This window comes from Drosophila subpulchrella, chromosome 4, assembly GCF_014743375.2.
Source record: "Drosophila subpulchrella strain 33 F10 #4 breed RU33 chromosome 4, RU_Dsub_v1.1 Primary Assembly, whole genome shotgun sequence".
Taxonomy (NCBI): domain Eukaryota; kingdom Metazoa; phylum Arthropoda; class Insecta; order Diptera; family Drosophilidae; genus Drosophila; species Drosophila subpulchrella.
Window position 1 is genome coordinate 514,795 of NC_050608.1, and position 18,061 is coordinate 532,855.

An 18,061-nucleotide genomic window follows, 5' to 3' on the forward strand; every position below is an offset into this window, starting at 1 on the left:
TTCTTTAGATAAATAATGTATGATTTTGTGCGACAGTTGCCAGGAATCGCCAGAAAGGACATAAGCTGGAGGTTGGCGATTTCCTTTCAAAAGAAGCAGCAATATTTCTTATCACAATGAGATCATTTGCTGAGTTTGGAGCCCTTGGAAGGCTCCTTCGCCCTGGAGGTACGGGTTCTCAGCTGATGTGAATAGCTTGCCGGTCGGCCAAAAACTGATTAGCCCAATCATAGCAACATCTCCAAAAATAAGAGAAGCTGAGGCAATATCGGGGCAAAAAAAAAAGCAGAGGGTCCGATTCGGTTTCAATACTGAGCTCCGTTTAAAAGATAGTGATTTGAAAATTTCTCAATGGTATTAAAAGGGTTAAAACGGCTCTCTACTCGGACGTGTACACAACCGATAGTTGTGTGTAGGTACATATGTAGCTGAAGAACTGAGATCAGCAAGATTTTTTAAGATGTACATATGCACGTAATGTACAAGGTGAAAGAGTGAAAAAATATTTTGTATCCCTTGATGAAAATATGTTAATGCGATTACTTACTGACATTATTCTCATCGCTAATAAAAGCACGGTATATGCGCGATCACTTACTGCCTTTTTCTCACCACTATTGAAAGCTCTAGCCATGTTATGAAATTTTAGGTATTCATAAGTGGATCCGCCTGTTCGACTGCAATGACGCGTGCATATGTCGATTTAAGAATTAGTAAAACATAAATTTGTTCTAATCTAGTTATTGAAAATATTATATTTTCTTTTGAAAAATAAATGAGCATTTGTTTAGTTCTTTGATCGCAAATATGACGGAATCTGGAATTGATTTGGGCTTCGATATGGAGTTCGATCTAAATATTAGTCTGTTAAATGATAACGAAAATATGGATTTTCTACCAAATATTACTGTAGCAGGCAGTTCTGAAAATGTGGAGTTCTATGAATTAAAATCATCAACTCGCTGTTTACGATCTGACGAAATGTAAGTAGCTTGTAATATTAATGACTATGTATGTACATGCATATGTACATATATTGAAAACCAATGTATAATCTACGTTGGCAATGCGTAAGCGCATGTTAATTTATATCTTCAAGATCGGTATATATCTATATATATACCATTATATTAACGTACATATATATATTCACGTGTGTATATGTATAAAGCTTGATATTTGAAGTATGATTAGCGCTATTTAATAATCTTATCAGACAAACATGCCCATACATATGTGTGCATGCATACGCATATGTATGTAGATACATACAAATGTACACATAAAGGTACATATGTATGTACTAAAACCCAAACACGAAATTCAGGCATACATACATACATACATGTATGTGCTTTCATGAAATGATATAGATTGTCGGCTTCGTTAAGTAATAAATATCTACTTACATATGTACGTATGTATGTATACAAACAACTTGGTTTAAGATCAGTTACGGATTTCTTACGAATCACATCACATTAATTGATTAAAAAGTTAGTAAAATAAAAGAGTAAACAAATCACTTCCATTTTATAAAATACTTTGCTCGGTCATTATAACGGGTGCCACAAAAATCACTACAGCGCTTAGTCGTGTAAAATTTATATTGATGCACATAACGAACTAACCCCCATTCGGCGCTCTACGAATTCTGTGGCACCGCCGTACAAGAAGTTACATATGTATGTATGTATGTATGTGCATAGATAGAACTTAAAAATCAAGTGCCGTACATCGATCGCTTGAACATAGATAAATAAAAAAAACAACAAGAATGCAATAAAAAAGAATACTATAAAAAATATACATACATAAAATTTATAATTTATAATTTATAATTTATAATTTATAATTTATAATTTATAATTTATAATTTATAATTTATAATTTATAATTTATAATTTATAATTTATAATTTATAATTTATAATTTATAATTTATAATTTATAATTTATAATTTATAATTTATAATTTATAATTTATAATTTATAATTTATAATTTATAATTTATAATTTATAATTTATAATTTATAATTTATAATTTATAATTTATAATTTATAATTTATAATTTATAATTTATAATTTATAATTTATAATTTATAATTTATAATTTATAACTTATAATTTATAATTTATAATTTATAATTTATAATTTATAATTTATAATTTATAATTTATAATTTATAATTTATAATTATAATATAAATTTTATAATTTATAAATTTATTAATTAAATCTATCGCACCCTATTTGAATTTATGTGTTGCACATATATACTATATGTGTATATACAAGTTCTTTCGCATAAAACAAACTTATATATTGGTTGTTTACTCTTATAAATACAGAGTACGTACATCCATACATATGTACATAGATATTCAGATATATAAAATGAATACGAAATTGTAAGGTGGTTTTCTATTCTTAGAGGAATCGTTTGAACTCTTATGTTGGAAAGTCTTGTTTACTAGTATGATAACAAATTACTAGTTTTCTATAACTGTTCGGAGGCTTGAAGAAATAAATAGTCTGTAAAAAATATTTACTTATGTATATATGTATAGTACCTACACATTGTTTTAGAGAGCGAGCTGTAGGTATTTCAAATGTGAAACCTTACATTATTGTCATCATTTTTTGGTATTATTTTGCGAAAGCATGCGTACAACAGGCCCTCTTTTCACATTTGTCTGCTAGATCGAAGATCAAGGTCTTTGGAGCACTCTTAATCGTGTTGACTGTTAAAAAATGTTTTCTTACTGGAGCAAAAAAAGTATTCCAAGCAAAGTTGAATGTAAAGAGTTGGCGAAAGAATTGTCCATAAGCGAAAATACTTTTCGAACAGAAGTAGAAATGGAAAGGCAGAAAATGGCTCAGCCGACTACAGATAGGCATGTCCTGGAGTTTCAAGACTTTCTAAGGCGGGTTCAGACTTTACAGATGTCACACACCGAGGCAAGCGAAAAACAAGATTTAACAGTCAATCGGTCCAATTTGCGCAGTTCCACGGCTATTGAAGTCGGAGAGGAACCGCCGACTATACAAGCAACTGATAATATTGGTAAAGCATATCCTTCGACAGATCTAAGTTTTGGTGATAATGTGCCTATGGCTACTACAAATATCCGAGTAACAGTTGGTATCGACAAAGATTTAGAAATGATTCTTGAAATGGATCCAAGTATTGTAGATTTGGGCGATATTAGTATTGCCGAAGCAACAGAGCCGCGCATAGTGGGTTTACCTCCACTCTCGGGTGGGTAGGTACATGTATTGACCATTAATTGGGGTCATACACTTATATTTCAGTTTTTATTAAATGCTTGAAAAATGGGTACTTTTTTAATATTTAATTAACAGACCAACATTCAAAACTGCCACTCCCACTTCACGAACCCAACTAAAACTTCAGTTACAACGGGAGCAACATCAACAGCAACAACAGCAAATGATGATACAGCAACAGACCCTGGATTCACCAGATCCGAAAATGCACCTTTTGTTTGGCAGTGGACAGGGATCCATGGAATCGGAATTTATCGACAGCGGTAGTACCAGCGCATGTGGCAGCGGGTCATCTAGTTTAGAGCAAATGTCACAATTAGTGCAAATGGATAGTTTGATTGACACGTCAAGTGCGGCTAAACTTAAAGTTCCTCTTCAAAGTATTGGTGTAGATGTGCCACCCCAAGTGCTGCAGGTAAAAAATATATATTCTTAAAAAAAAAATTGTACGAAAACAAATTACAGGTCAGTACAGTTCTTGAAAACCCGACCAGGTATCACGTTATTCAAAAGCAAAAAAATCAAGTGAGACAATATCTTAGCGAATCCTTTAAGCCATCTATATGGGGCTGCCATAACAGCGAAGTAAGTATTTAGCCTCGCCTGACTGTAACAGAATATTATATTAAGGTATCTTTTTTTAAACCGTAGATTAAAATGGCGAATAACTCTGCTTCAACCGGTAATCTTCAAAGTTCATCCTTAGATAAAGGTCTTCCGTTGGAGCGTACAAACAGTTTTGGGTGTGATACGACTGTTAGTGCTAAGAGAAATATGCATTCCGACGACCCAATGCCTATTTCCACCTTTGGAACCAGTTTTTCAAGAAGTGATAACATAAATCCCAATATTGATCAAGTTTCTGGAGAGTCAGCCATGGCACAAAAAACCAACCAGTTAGGATTTGCTAAAGCTAATTCAAGCCTAAGTTCAACAACACGCACTTCTTCGGGAATGATGAATTCAATTAGAATTTCCAGCACAGCCAGTTCGTTGCAGTCTACTTCAGCACCCATTTCGCCTAGCCTAAGCTCGGTTGCAACAAGTGCCTCGGAGGTAAGTAAAACCAGTAGACTAGTGTGGGCAAAAAATAAGGTGAAAAATAATGAAATGAAAAGTCTTTATTAATTCTTTTAAATCAATTTCATACCCTTTATAATACCTTCCCGATAAAAACACTAATGCCAACGTTTTTTCCTCCTCGAAACATGCCAAATAGTCCCTTTCGGGTATAACCATCAGCGCCTTCTTCGATTTTGTTTATCCTCTCAATCGACTTAAAACGCGATCTCCGGAGGGGTCTCTTGAGTTTTGAGAATAGTTAGAAGTCACATGGAGCCAAATCAGGCCAATACGGTGGTTGCGGAACGATATGCGTCCAATTTTTGGCAAAATGGTCACGAAGAACGAGTCATATGTGAGCCGGTGCATTATCGTGATGCAAAAACCAAGAGTTGTTGTCTTTTTAGACGACGTGATTAGACAAATATTATTCCTTATTAAATGTTTGGCCAGGCCGAAGGCATTCATAGAGCACCACACCAGGAAAATCGAAAAAAAGAACAAAATCACCTTATTTCTTGCCCACAGTAGTATAACGGGTACGAAATTCGGATGAAATACCACTTGTATGGTATACAAACCGAACCTTTACAAGAGAAAACGACTATCATTAATGCGTAACTCAGCCAACCAATTTAAATTCTTAACCAACGGTCCAAATTCAACCATTCTTAAATAAAACACTATGTACACTGAAAATATTCTTCAATAATGTGATCTCTACAAACTTGCGACTTTTGGGCGTTAGGGTGGCGCCAGACTAAAGTAAACATAGCCTGTAAAATCGGCATGGTAAATTTTAACGGGAGAATGCTATAGTAGATTGTCACGACTATCAGATACCCAGCTAATAACCTATTTATGCAGAGCGGGTTTCCGCTTCAGCGACTTTTTTTTTTGTTTTTTACTAGTCTAGGTGATTTTTATACTTGGCGGTTCGGAATTCAGCAATTGATCTCATGTTGTAATATTGCTATGCTTTTTTTTTAAGGAAATGACCAACCTCTTGCTTATGTCCTTATTGGCAAGGCCTGACAACTGTTGCCCCAAAATGTACATTATTTATCTAAAAAAAAAGGCATTTAAAGACTCATCCATCTCCCAAAACTGTTACTTAAAAATTGATATAGACCTTACCGTATGCCAGGAAGGTGTTACAAATACTTAAAAGGGTTCAAAACGGTTCATGCTGAAAAGTCCGAAAATGGAGTTTGTATGGGACAGCTGATAAACAGCTAACCAAAATTCAACAACTTAACAGTTTAGGTAATACCCTTATTTGTTATATGTATGTTGCTTATACAATGTGTGTGTGTAAGTTTGTACTCGTATGTGAATACCCTGCAGTGCCATTTAGCGCTAAATCACTGACAAAAATAATTACCGAGCGCTCAATTTGCATGAAAAGCTCACCACTTCTCAAAATATGGCACTCATTGAGCAATGCGCTTTTTAAACACTAAACGCCGTTGCGTTTGACTCTGCCGCCGTTGCTTTCGGTTCTGTGGCGTCGCAGTCGACTGCGTGATGATTGTGTGCCAGTGGAACTGCAGGGTAAAGATCGGATAGGATATTCGTTTAAGGGGGTATTCTAGTCTAGAGGCTCTAGTTCCGAGCCTTTTTTAACAATTAATTAAAACTAAACAATTGACATTTTTAGGGTCGGGTTTTTTATCATTTGTTTATTTAACTTAGAAGAGTACATAAAATAAAATTAAAAAAAAAAAATTTTTTTTTCATCGAGTTATGCGTCCTTGAAGTAGAGGGGAAAAAAAAAGGCCGTGTCCTCGTCGCCATGATTTCTACCCTTGTGGTCATCTTAAAAAAAAAAAAAAAAAAGATTCTTAATCAGTACGAATGTCGCTATGTCATGAACCAGCAAAACTAAAAAAAAAAATTTTTTTCATAAAATGGCGGCCACTCAAAAAAAAGGTCGATTTTTTTTATTAATTTTTTAATTTTATCGATTTTTTTAAACATATTACAAATTTTAAATTCTTAATTTTTGTTGGTTATGCGATAGAGAGATATTGAAAGAACATTCATGCCAAATTTTAAGTAAATCGGCTGATTAGAACTTGAAATATTATGGCTACCGTATCAGAAAAAGTAGTTTGGAGAAAAACGCGTTTAAAGTTTTACGTTAAATTTTAGGCAGTGTAACTGATAGAATAGCACGTATAACTTACATTCTCTTAATCAGCCATAATTTTAAAAATAATTTGAATTTTGAAAAATCCGTTTAGGGAGATATTTTTGAATATCTAAACTATCGAATTATGAAAAAAAAAAATTTTCGATTTTTTTAAATTTCTAGACTAGAATACCCCCTTAAATAATCCGAATAATTAGTAAAAAGTTACTTGATATATTGAATGAGTAAAATCAAAATTGGATGTGTTTTTATGCGAGACAGCCGAATTCATGCACTTATTTATTCTCAGCTGATAGAGAGCCAGGCGGATAAAAATAAGTATAGGATTTTAGGCGTCCGGCTTTATGGCCTTTAGCATTTCATAAACGGAAGTACCATACCAAGACTTTAAAAAGTTATACAAAAAAATAAAGTTTAAAATCCTGTGCTTCGTTAAAAAGTTATTAAAAAATATATTTTAGACGGGCTTTACAAAATCCTGAAAAGGACTTGGCCCGAGAGCGTTGCGTCCTGAGAAGGCAGGCAGGCTAAGTTCGCCGTATTCGGGGTGGGTACTTTGGAAACCACTCCCTCTCCCACATAGCGAGAATAAGATGTCGAGACTTACATAGATATCGCTTGATCGTAACACGATTCGGCCACATATCCTCCACTTCACACGTTGTGATACAATTAATGGGACGGGTAAATTATTACTATTAATGAATTGGTTAGTATTGCATTTTTCGTTTACATTCGAATTTCAAAACTAATTAAAAAATTTTATTTCCAAGCTTAGGAGGTTATAAGCTAAAAAACACCAAAGATATAATTTTTTAAAATTTTTTTCCGATGGGAGCTATAAGATATAGTTGTCCGATCCGGCTGGTTCCCACTTATATACTACCTGCAAAAGATATAAGACTTTTGGGAAAGTTTCAACCCGATAGCTTTAAAACTGAGAGACTAGTTTGCGTAGAAACGGACGGACGGACGGCCAGACGGACATGGCTAGATCGACTCGTGATGCTAATCAAGAAAATATGGGGTCGGAAACGTCTCCTTCACTGCGTTGCAAACTTCTGACTGAAACAATATACCCTCTGCAAGTGTATAAAAATCGTACGTTCACGACCGGAACTTAATTTAATAAAAAACAAAAAAAAAATGTAAACTTTTATTTTCTTTTTTTTAATTTCACTAAGTGCGTACGAACGTACGTTCGCAACCCGTGGAAATGCCCATATATTGATTTGGATGCTATTACAATAGCTTTTATGAGTATTACTGCATAAGTGAATAGAACTCCCATTTTATAATTAATGTTTAGAACAAACACTTTTGATATCAATAAAAAAACCACCTCTTAACGAGGTAAGGTGTCGTGACAATCGAACCTTCAACATAAAAAAGAGTTGATATAATGTTTTGTGACGCTTGTTTTGTGATGCTTGTACATTCGACTAAATAAATACACTTTCTAAGGTTTACTTACTTACCGAATAGTAAACTTAAAAAAAGTTTCCGTCAAATAAAAAATATGACCCAAAAAAAGGGTACAGTTCGGAAAAGAATGGCACATATATTCTTGATCAGGAAAACTAGCCGAGTCGATCTAGCCATGTCCGTATGTGCGTACAAACGCTGAGATCTTGGAAACAAAAGAGCTACAAAGTTGGGATTAGTTGGATGAAGATTCTAGAGACTTCTGCGCAGCGCAATTTTGTTTCAGCGGACTGCCACGCCCACTCTAACGCCCACAAACGCCCAGAACGCCTTAGTCTGTCTAGCGCCCACATTTATGTTTGAGCGTAAATTTAAATTGATTATATTGATTAATGTCTATCTAATAGAATAACAAGTATCTGATAGTCGTGGCACTCGACTATAGCGTTTCTTCTTGTTTTTGTTTAATAAATTAAATTATTCATTGGTTTAATTAATTTACAGCTACCATCATTTGACAGCGATGTAAGTATACCAAGGGCATTTATATGTCATACCATTTAAAGTGTTAGCTACGAGTTTTATTTTTTTTGTCTTTTATTTAAAACTTAATATTATTTTCGTTTTAGCCAGATGACCTTTTTGATGATATTTTGCAAAATGACTCCTTTAACTTTGACAAAAATTTCAATTCTGAGCTTTCAATTAAACAGGAGCCTCAAAATTTAACTGATGCTGAAATTAATGCTATGGCAAAAGACAGACAAAAGAAGGATAACCACAATATGAGTAAATCGAATAATATTTGCTTCCTTAGTAATGAGTTTATACTAACATTGCACTAATTTTAGTTGAGCGAAGACGCCGTTTTAATATCAATGACAGAATCAAAGAGCTTGGTACGCTTTTGCCAAAGGGTAGTGACGCATTTTACGAAGTTGTTCGTGATATTCGTCCAAACAAAGGGACAATCTTAAAATCCTCTGTTGACTATATTAAATGTTTGAAACATGAGGTGACTCGTTTAAGACAAAATGAGTGTCGTCAACGTCAAATGGAGTTGCAAAATCGAAAACTTATGTCTCGAATAAGGGTAAATTAAGGCGCCCAGCATAATTTCAATTAATTACCAAATACTTTATTCAAGGAGTTGGAAATGCAGGCGAAGTCCCACGGAATATCTTTATCAGACTACCACTTAACTTCCGTATCGGCGCCTACCCAAGCCAACGCATATCTTAAAGGTTCAAGTCTGTCTCCCGTTTCTCGAAGCCGTCGATCCCTTTTTGATCTACCTGTTGAAAAAAAAGTAAGCTATACAAAATAATAATGTTACTTCCACTAATTACTTAACACATTTAAAGATACAAGCTATGAACAGTGGCGATGTTAATATGGGTATGAATCAGATCGATGAACTAATGGAGGATTGCAAGCATCCAGTACAAGGTGGCGACCCGATGTTGTCATCGCATAGTCACATGCCATCCGCTTCAGGGTCACCATCTTCAAAGGAATTAAATTGTGCTAGCTTTGATCCAAAGATTGTCTCGGAGGCTGATGTAGGCCTATTTAGAGGAAAGTCAAATTTAGTAGCAGATGATTGTTGCAGTATAAATTGCAGTACTTCATGCTATATTCAGCACCAGGCAACACACGAGGGTCACCGAAATCATTGCCACCACTCCAGTATACGCGGGATTCACAGTTTATCTGATTCAGTTCAAAACTCTGAGTTCGGTAGACTTGAACATTGCGACGATCCGCTGTTGTCATCTTCCCGAAGGTCTCTGGGCACAGTAGATGAAGATCAACATAGTTCTGTTGATATGTCTGCGGTTATGATAAATGACTCACTTTCTTCTTTGGTGGATGACAATCAGAGTGAGCCTATGCTTCTCACTCCTGACACCTTAGATATTGACTTGTAAATTAACAAAATTTAAGGTTGTGTTATGAACACACGTCACTGTTTTGTTTATTTTTTTTGAGGTAACAACATCTCAAACGTAAGTTCTGAAAGTCTAAAGTCTTGAACTTAAAAAATACTAAAGACTCTCTGATGTTTTACGAAGGATGTTTTAAGATGAAACCCTCAATATTATAATTAGGCTCGCCTTTTTTTATATAATTAATAAAGATTGTTATTTAATATGCTAATACGATGATATCCTAAACTTAAATGTAATATATAATCGGTATAACCGCAAAAATTATAGCATATTTGTTACTTAAGTTTTAATAATAGGAAACTTGTTGACTGTGAGGAAAAAAAATGCATAAATACTTAAATTCCAATATGGGACATCGGCATAAACAAAATATACAGATGTGTAAAATCCAGTTTTTAAATTATTAAGATTTCGGTGCGCCTACACTGAACCACGGAATATTTCGTTTGGCACTTGAGCTTAGGCTCAATATTAGGCTTGACAGAAATCGTCTACCACAATTTCTTCTCAAAAATTAGAAAATGCAATATTGTAATTGTTAATCATTTTTCTACCGGTCACGGACACATGACTCAAGTCATTCGATTTAAAAACCAACTAAGTCGATTCAGTTAAAATTACTTTGCGTCTTCCTCATTTTCTTAAATTGTTGTGATAAATATTTGTATTACAATTGACAAATGTATTATTTAAAAAATAAGTGATAGAGTATTAAAAAATTTTAAAAAATGTTATTTTTTGCACACGTTTTTGTTATACTACATTTTTTGTAATTATGTTGGCATATGTATAAACGAAATTTAAATAAAGTGACATGTCATTGTATTTTGAAAACAAACAAGAACGAAAGCCAGTTTCGGCAATTCGTAGATGTTATGCATACAATTAAAATCGTAAAAATCATAAACTTTTGTATGTCGAAGGTACGATCGTCATTAGTTTTTTTATCTCGTTAAGAGGTATTTTTGTTTGACAGCAGAAGGTTCAAAGTCTATCCGTCCGTATGAACGCTGAGAAACTATAAAAGCTAAATAGTTGGGACTTGGCATGTAGATTCTTAAGCTTCTTGCGCAGCGCTAGTTTATTTATCAGCGCTTTACTTTATCAGCAGGGTGCAACGCTCACAAGCGCACATAACACTAAACCCTGTCTAGCGCTTAATTTTTCAAGATTTTGGAAAAGAGTCATAGGGATTTTGTTTTAATTATCAATATGCATTTACATGCCAAAATCAAATCAAATCATTATAAAATTATAAGCAAGAAAAGTATGCAATCTCGGAAACAGGCACTTTACTGCTTGCATATCTCCATCTCTCTCGCTCTCCCCTGCCCTAACGGGCATTTGATAATCGATGACATCGACTATGCCGTTCTCTCTTGACTTACATTAAAATCGCAAGTAACATTAAAATATGTTTCTATATTTTTTGTCTTTTTAATTTGGACGCAGCTAACTACTCAAGTTCTTCAAAATAGATTATATTTATAAAGAACAGTATTTTAAAAGACGAGTATTAACGTGTTTGTAAAGCTTCATTCAAGATAAAACCAGAAAGAACGCTATAGACGAGTACCTCGACTATCAGATACCCGTAACTCAGCTAGAGTGGGCTAGTGACCCTAGTGGGGTCGGAAACGCTTCCTTCTGCCTGTTACATACTTTCCGACGAATCTAGTATACCCTTTAAATTAAATTAAATCGGAAAGGAAGGAAATGTTTCATAAAACGTAGCGAGTTCTCTAAAAAATAGAACAATTTTTTGAAAAATATAAATATTTGTTTTTGCATGATCTGTCGTACCGAAATACGCTACACTTAATACAAATTATATTAAAATGCATTGATGCACTGCCTGTAACACGTCTATAAAAAGAATTGAATCCCTGATAGCCATATGAAAAACATACAAGAAACACTACCATTTTCAGAGATCTCAAAATGAATCCTGTTTGTACAAGGTACATCTATCACTTAGACTGTCTCTCACACAAACAGACTCACACCCTTCAGACCTAAGAACAGAAGAAGACTAAAAGGATTGCACCCATCAGACAATTGAATACTTGGATGGCCTGTAAGTTATGAACTCATTCCGGACTTAGACGCAATAAACTGACATACTGGGTCTAGTCTCATAAGTGCGGATCTTGTGTGAGCGAGTTCAACTCCGAATGGAATTGACTTTTGTTTTATGTGCAATCGGGGCTTTTTATACCCTTGCAGAGGGTATATTGATTTCAGTCAGAAGTTTGCAACGCAGTGAAGGAGACCATAAGACCATAAAGATCATAAAGTGTATATATTCTTGATCAGCATGACTAGACGAGTCGATCTAGCCATGTCCGTTTCTACGCAAACTAGTCTCTCAGTTTTAAAGCTATCGGGCTGAAACTTTTCCAAAAGTCGTATATCTTTTGCAGGTAGTATATAAGTCGGAACCAGCCGGATCGGACAACTATATCTTATAGCTCCCATCGGAAAAAAATTTTAAAAAATTATATCTTTGGTGTTTTTTAGCATATAACCTCCTAAGCTTGGAACTAACATTTTTTAATTAGTTTTGAATTTTGAATTAAATTTTATCGAAATCGGACGACTATATCATATAGCTGCCATAGGAACAATCGGAAAATTGGTGGGAAAATAATATGAAACAAAATATAGCTTCGGTGTTTTTTGACATATTATCTTATACTATTGGGAATATCATGTTTTGTGTTTTTTTAATATAATAATTATAGCTGCAAGGGTATATAAGCTTCGGCTTGCCGAAGCTAACTTTCTTTCTTGTTTAACAATCAATTTAATCATGGGTAGAAAAAATCATCAATATTTATTGCTGATTCATTTGCGGACATCATGAAAAAAATCATGCTTACCTCGATAGCTCTGCAGATGACTTTGTTTGCACCAATATACACCTTGAAAATATGTATTCAATATATGCTAAGGGATCGAAAAGATAATAATTTTAAAACAGCAAATATTTTCAAACACCTGAAAATTTATTTTACACACATTAAAAAATATATCTGTAGGACCGATTTCTCCCAATCGGTACAACTAAAAAAGCTAAAAATAAAGAAAATATATAAAAAACAATAAAAAACATAAAAAATATTTTTTTTATAAATAATAAAGCGTGGCAAACTTTTTTTTGGATCAATCGATAGGTATTGACGAGACTAATACATTTCAGTAAAAATTTTATCTAGCATAAAATCTAAATCTGAAATCCCAATTCTCTATCTTTGATAGCTTCCAAGATATCAGCGTTCATACTTACAAGAAACTTAGGCTGCGCAGGAAGCTAAGGAATCTGCACGCCAAATCCCAATACAGCTAAAAATAATAGTAAAACAAGGAAGAACGCTATAGTCGAGTACCTCGACTGTCAGATACCCGTTACTCAACTAAAGGGACCAAAGGGAAACGGAGATATGCAGGCAGAGAGATTGAAATGCGCCACCTATCGACGGTAGACAGATTTAAGCGTTATGGGCGTTAGAGTGGGCGTGGCAAATTTTTTTTTGGTTCAATCGATAGGTATTGACGAGACCAATACAGTTCAGTTCAAATTTTGCTTGCTCTAGCATGAAAAATGTGGGCGCCACAGGCTTGGGCGGTTTGTGGGCGTTAGAGTGGGCGTGGCATATTTGCGTAACAAACTTGCGCTGCGCACAAGGCTACGGAATCTAAATCTGAGATCCCAATTCTCTATCCTTGATAGTTTCCGAGATATCCATGTTCATACTTACGATTTTTTGAAGTTTGTGGGCGTAAAAGTGGGCGTGGCAAACTTTTTTTTTATCAATCGATAGGTATTGATGTGAACAATACATTTCAGATAAAATTTTTATTCAAGCATCAAAACTGTAGGAGCCACAGTTGTGGGCGGTTTGTGGGCGTTAGAGTGGGCGTGGCACTCTGCTGAAACAAACTTGCGCTGCGTAAGAAGCTCAGGAATCTGCATGCCAAATCTCAATACCCTAGCTCTTATAGTTTCCGAAATCTCAGCGTTCATCCGAACAGACGGGCATGGCTAGATCGACTCGGCTAGTGATCCTGATCAAGAATATATATACTTTATGGGGTCGGAAACGCTTCCTTCTGCCTGTTACATACTTTCCGACGAATCTAGTATACCCTTTTACTCTACGAGTAACGGGTATAAATAGTACAGCAGAAAAGACAATTAAAAAAGTTAGTAAATAAAATTCAGCCTCAGAGTGGAATTGAACCTCGAACGCATTATCCGCGGACTACCAACTTTCGCATTGCGCTACAGCCCATTTGAAATTGTTAAGCGCAAGGTGCCTTTTAGGTCGATTCCTTTTTGTCAACATAGTTCAAGAATAGACGAATGAGCCAAATATTGAGGTCAGTGCAGATGAAAATGGACGTCTAATCCAAACCCTCTCCTCGTTGCCCATTATTGTGGGAATTGACCCACAGAAAGCAATACCACAACAGGTTATAAGAATGGCAGTGCTGAAGATAATCCAATCGAAAAGCCCATTGGGAAGGAGCATGACGAGTGGGACTTCTCTCCCTACATGAACATTCTGCCGGGCGGGCCCACGCAAAGAAAGTAAGTTCTGGTCAAACAAATTTGGTTACGTTGTACTAATATAAGTATCTTTTAGCAGAACCACCAGTAATAAGATCTACGACGAGCTCTCCATTGGAGAATCGCAGGACTCCACCTTCACCAGCTACTTGGCAGATAATGCGGAGCTGGAGGACGCGCTGGCTTCTATTGGGAGGAAGAAAAGGGCCGCCCGCTAAGGGACTTCTCCCGCCGAGAAGATGGCGAAGCATCCACGACACCAGAAGGAAGCCTTAAACCAGCGGTCGGCATACACATACCATCACAAGTTTGCCTTGCATTAGTGTGACACGAAGTTGGCGCGCAGCGCGCTGAAGCGTGACGTTTCTCTGCTTTGCACTGATTTCTGTCGCCCTGCGACGCCGAACCTCTGCCGCAGAAGCAAAAAAGCGCGCCGATGCTGAGAAAAAACCCGAAGATCCATGCCGAAGTCACAGGAACATCTACGTTATACGTGAACGAGCAGCAGATGGGCAGAACAATTCGCTATGCTCACTTAATAGGGCGCTGCCGACCACTGCCTTAAACTATTATAAGTAAAAACATCCTTTGAACATTCCATGTATATTTATTTTTTTGTGCACCAACAGTCTTTTTTAAATCGTCAACAAAACAAACCCAGCTGCTTGACAGTTAGACAATGCTACATGCAAAGCCATCATCGTTAACGAAGTAACTACGGTTGCTGTCAAAAGTTTTTGTATATAATGTAAAATATAAAAATATTACCCTGTCATTTTCACCATCACTTATCAAATTGACACTCAAAAAATTTGTTTGTATATGCGGAACAATTTTAGAGTCGGGAAGTATTAATGCAGCATAATGTACATACTTGGAACTAAAAATATATTTGAAAATGTACGTGTTCAATAGAATACAAAATGGCGGGAAAAAGGAAACTGGAATATTGTCACGCATAAATAACGGAATTGAAATACATGCATATATTAAATTCCGTTGCGTCGGACTAATCACTTTCGGATTTAGACAATACATACATATGTACAATGTACATTGTACATATATAATAGTCAAAAAGGGTTCAAATAACTGGGTGTATGACCGGCAAGTAATAAAAATGAGTGGAACTTATCCGAAGCGGTTCGAACCACCGTTGCTGCATGGAAACGCCAGGAAAATAAAATCCAAAGATCAAGAAATCCGGCTCGAAGAACAAAAATGTTAGCGCGGGGGGTCTTGATCGTGGAAGATTGAGTCCCTGGAAAATGTGCGAAAATCCGCGCAGAAATATGATCGAAAACACGGTAAAACTTTTAGGGGTATAACGGCCGCTTGACACTTCCTCCGGACATCAAACGCCCTTTTGGCGTGATCACCTGGGAATAAGCGGTGTAAAAAAATTAACAATTTCTAAATAACGCTCCAAAACTAAGCTAGCCAATTTGCATATCCTTGGATAATTTTTCAGGACAATACCTACTAATATGGGCATATCGGTATATTAAAAGTTGGTTTAGAACCATTCATTTTACGTCAAGGTTGAAGAAAACCCACCTTACAAAAACAACGGAAAAAACTGTCGCGTGCGACATGTAGCGTGCAACAGTCACTCAAATTTTCTTTAAAAAAACTACCTTATATTTGTGAACCAAAAAAAAAACATTTTAAAGAAAAAAATGATTAACACTATAAAATGAACTGCATCCAAATTGTTGGGATTAAGCATGCAGATTCTTGGGCTTCCTGCGCAGAGCAAGTTGTTTTCATCGGAGTGCAAAGTGTAAATGACACTTTGTTCTACTTATCAATACCCATATACATATAAGCAAAAATTGTTCAAATCAGACAATTCCTAAAAGTTATAAGCAAATATAGGAAAAGACGCTTGATGTGCGATCTCGGAAACAGCCGATCGGCTCCATGCATATATCCATCTCCCTCGCATTCCCTTAAGCGGAGTATCGGGCATCATACAGTCAAGGCCGTTGACTATAGCATTCCTTTTAGACACAAAGACCATCCCCGCCTTAAACAACACATTACAAGGTTCAAAAAGCGACCCAAACAAAGAACAAACTATAAAACGAATTTATATACATGTACAAGTTTATTTATGGTCTAGTTTTCAGCATAGGACATTACGAATTCTTATCTTACATTTTAAAGAATATTTTGAATTATTTTTTAGCCAATTCAGCTGAAAGCCAATCAAGTCCTTCATAGAGTCCGTGACCCTGGGTAGCACAAGTAGCTTGAATAAACCACTGAAAAAAATTAAGTCAATACTGGTGAAATATAAATTTAAGCACATATATACGTGGCGATTCCGTAATTGGTTAAGACGCAACTTGTCCGTTAGCTCGGCAGCTGTCATTGCGTTTGGCAGGTCCTGCTTGTTAGCAAAAACCAACAGTACGGCATCTCTAAGCTCATCTTCCTGAAGCTATTCCGAAAACGAAATATAGTATTAGAAGGCACATAAGTACACATACATATACGCTTAAAATTAAATGATTACCATGTTTTGTAACTCTTTTTCAGCTTCATTAATACGATCACGATCGTTGGAATCCACCACAAAAATCAGACCTTGCGTATTTTGGAAATAGTGGCGCCACAACGGACGAATTTTGTCTTGGCCACCGACATCCCAAACGGTAAAACATATATTTTTATACTCAACAGTTTCAACGTTGAAGCCGATGGTGGGGATGGTGGTTACGATTTCTCCCAACTTAAGTTTGTACAATATAGTAGTTTTTCCAGCCGCATCCAAGCCAACTGTGTATAAAAGCATGTAAAGATTTGGGCATGGTTTGCTGATATTAGAGATTAATAAATTCGTGAACTATAAGGCAATATTTACATGACTGTATATTTTGGATGAAGGCATCGACTAAATCAGACATCTCTTATTATATATCTTATTTCAATAACCTACCCATAAGAATCCGCATCTGTTTTTTCCCAAATAGACGTGTTAAGAGGCTAGATATTGTTAGTCCCATTTTTTTTAATACGAGTGCGATATATTTTCTATAAGTAAATTGACGTGTAAACTAGTCATTCGATTAGTGAGGCTGCATATTAAAAAACAAAATTTATTAAAGAACATTTAGAATAACATACTAGAATCAGAATATTTAGTATTAAAATTGGTTCGTTTGAAACAATGGAAGAGAAACAAAAAAATTCTCGATATGATATTCTAGACCCACTGAGCCCATTATTAAGAAGCAATTGTTATTTCTGACATGTGTAAAATGATTACAGCTAATGGAGTTGGTCCCACAAATCTATCATAAAACTTATTTTTCTGCATCCCCCAAAAACGGGAAGATCATCCGGCAGCCGGATTGACAAAAAATCTAAAAAAAAAATCGCGACTTTTGGGAACAATTCGAGGATGCGAGTAAAGCCTAGTTATCGACAAAAGCCGCGAGCTACCCATAGGAGTGAGCGAGAGGCAAACAGGCGGCTAAAGCTTTTCGTCGGATCTATTTTTCAGCGCGGTACTCAAATGAAATGAAATGAAATGAGAAATACCAAAAAAATACCAGATTTCGAGAGTGAATTTTCGATGAACGCCGTTAGCCGCG

The 18,061-nt window shown here is 35.6% G+C and overlaps 2 protein-coding genes across 9 annotated transcripts; one reads left to right on the top strand and one right to left on the bottom strand.

Moving 5' to 3' along the window:
- Positions 1 to 646: 646 nt before the first annotated feature.
- Positions 647 to 10,256, top strand: LOC119556329 (microphthalmia-associated transcription factor). 8 transcript variants are annotated; one of them, XM_037868460.1, is made up of 10 exons: positions 865 to 983; positions 2,705 to 3,267; positions 3,368 to 3,707; positions 3,758 to 3,877; positions 3,944 to 4,348; positions 8,439 to 8,459; positions 8,564 to 8,723; positions 8,786 to 9,027; positions 9,082 to 9,243; positions 9,299 to 10,256. In XM_037868460.1, exons 2-10 carry the CDS (start codon positions 2,756 to 2,758, stop codon positions 9,863 to 9,865), a joined length of 2,529 nt encoding a protein of 842 aa, XP_037724388.1. In that variant the 5' UTR covers positions 865 to 983; positions 2,705 to 2,755; the 3' UTR covers positions 9,866 to 10,256. The 8 variants fall into 8 exon arrangements, 7 of the variants coding, with proteins under 7 accessions (XP_037724942.1, XP_037724653.1, XP_037724388.1 ...); XM_037868725.1 differs by lacking the exon at positions 2,705 to 3,267 and having other exon boundaries at positions 648 to 983; positions 9,299 to 9,865; XM_037868556.1 differs by lacking the exon at positions 865 to 983 and having other exon boundaries at positions 2,700 to 3,267.
- Positions 10,257 to 16,550: 6,294 nt separating this feature from the next.
- Positions 16,551 to 17,562, bottom strand: LOC119552668 (ADP-ribosylation factor 2). The gene is made up of 4 exons (XM_037862419.1): positions 17,404 to 17,562; positions 16,981 to 17,243; positions 16,780 to 16,905; positions 16,551 to 16,726 (listed from the first exon to the last, which is right to left on the bottom strand). The coding sequence occupies exons 1-4, from the start codon at positions 17,468 to 17,470 to the stop codon at positions 16,640 to 16,642; spliced, it is 543 nt and encodes a 180-aa protein (XP_037718347.1). The 5' UTR covers positions 17,471 to 17,562; the 3' UTR covers positions 16,551 to 16,639.
- Between the last annotated feature and the right edge of the window lie 499 nt (positions 17,563 to 18,061).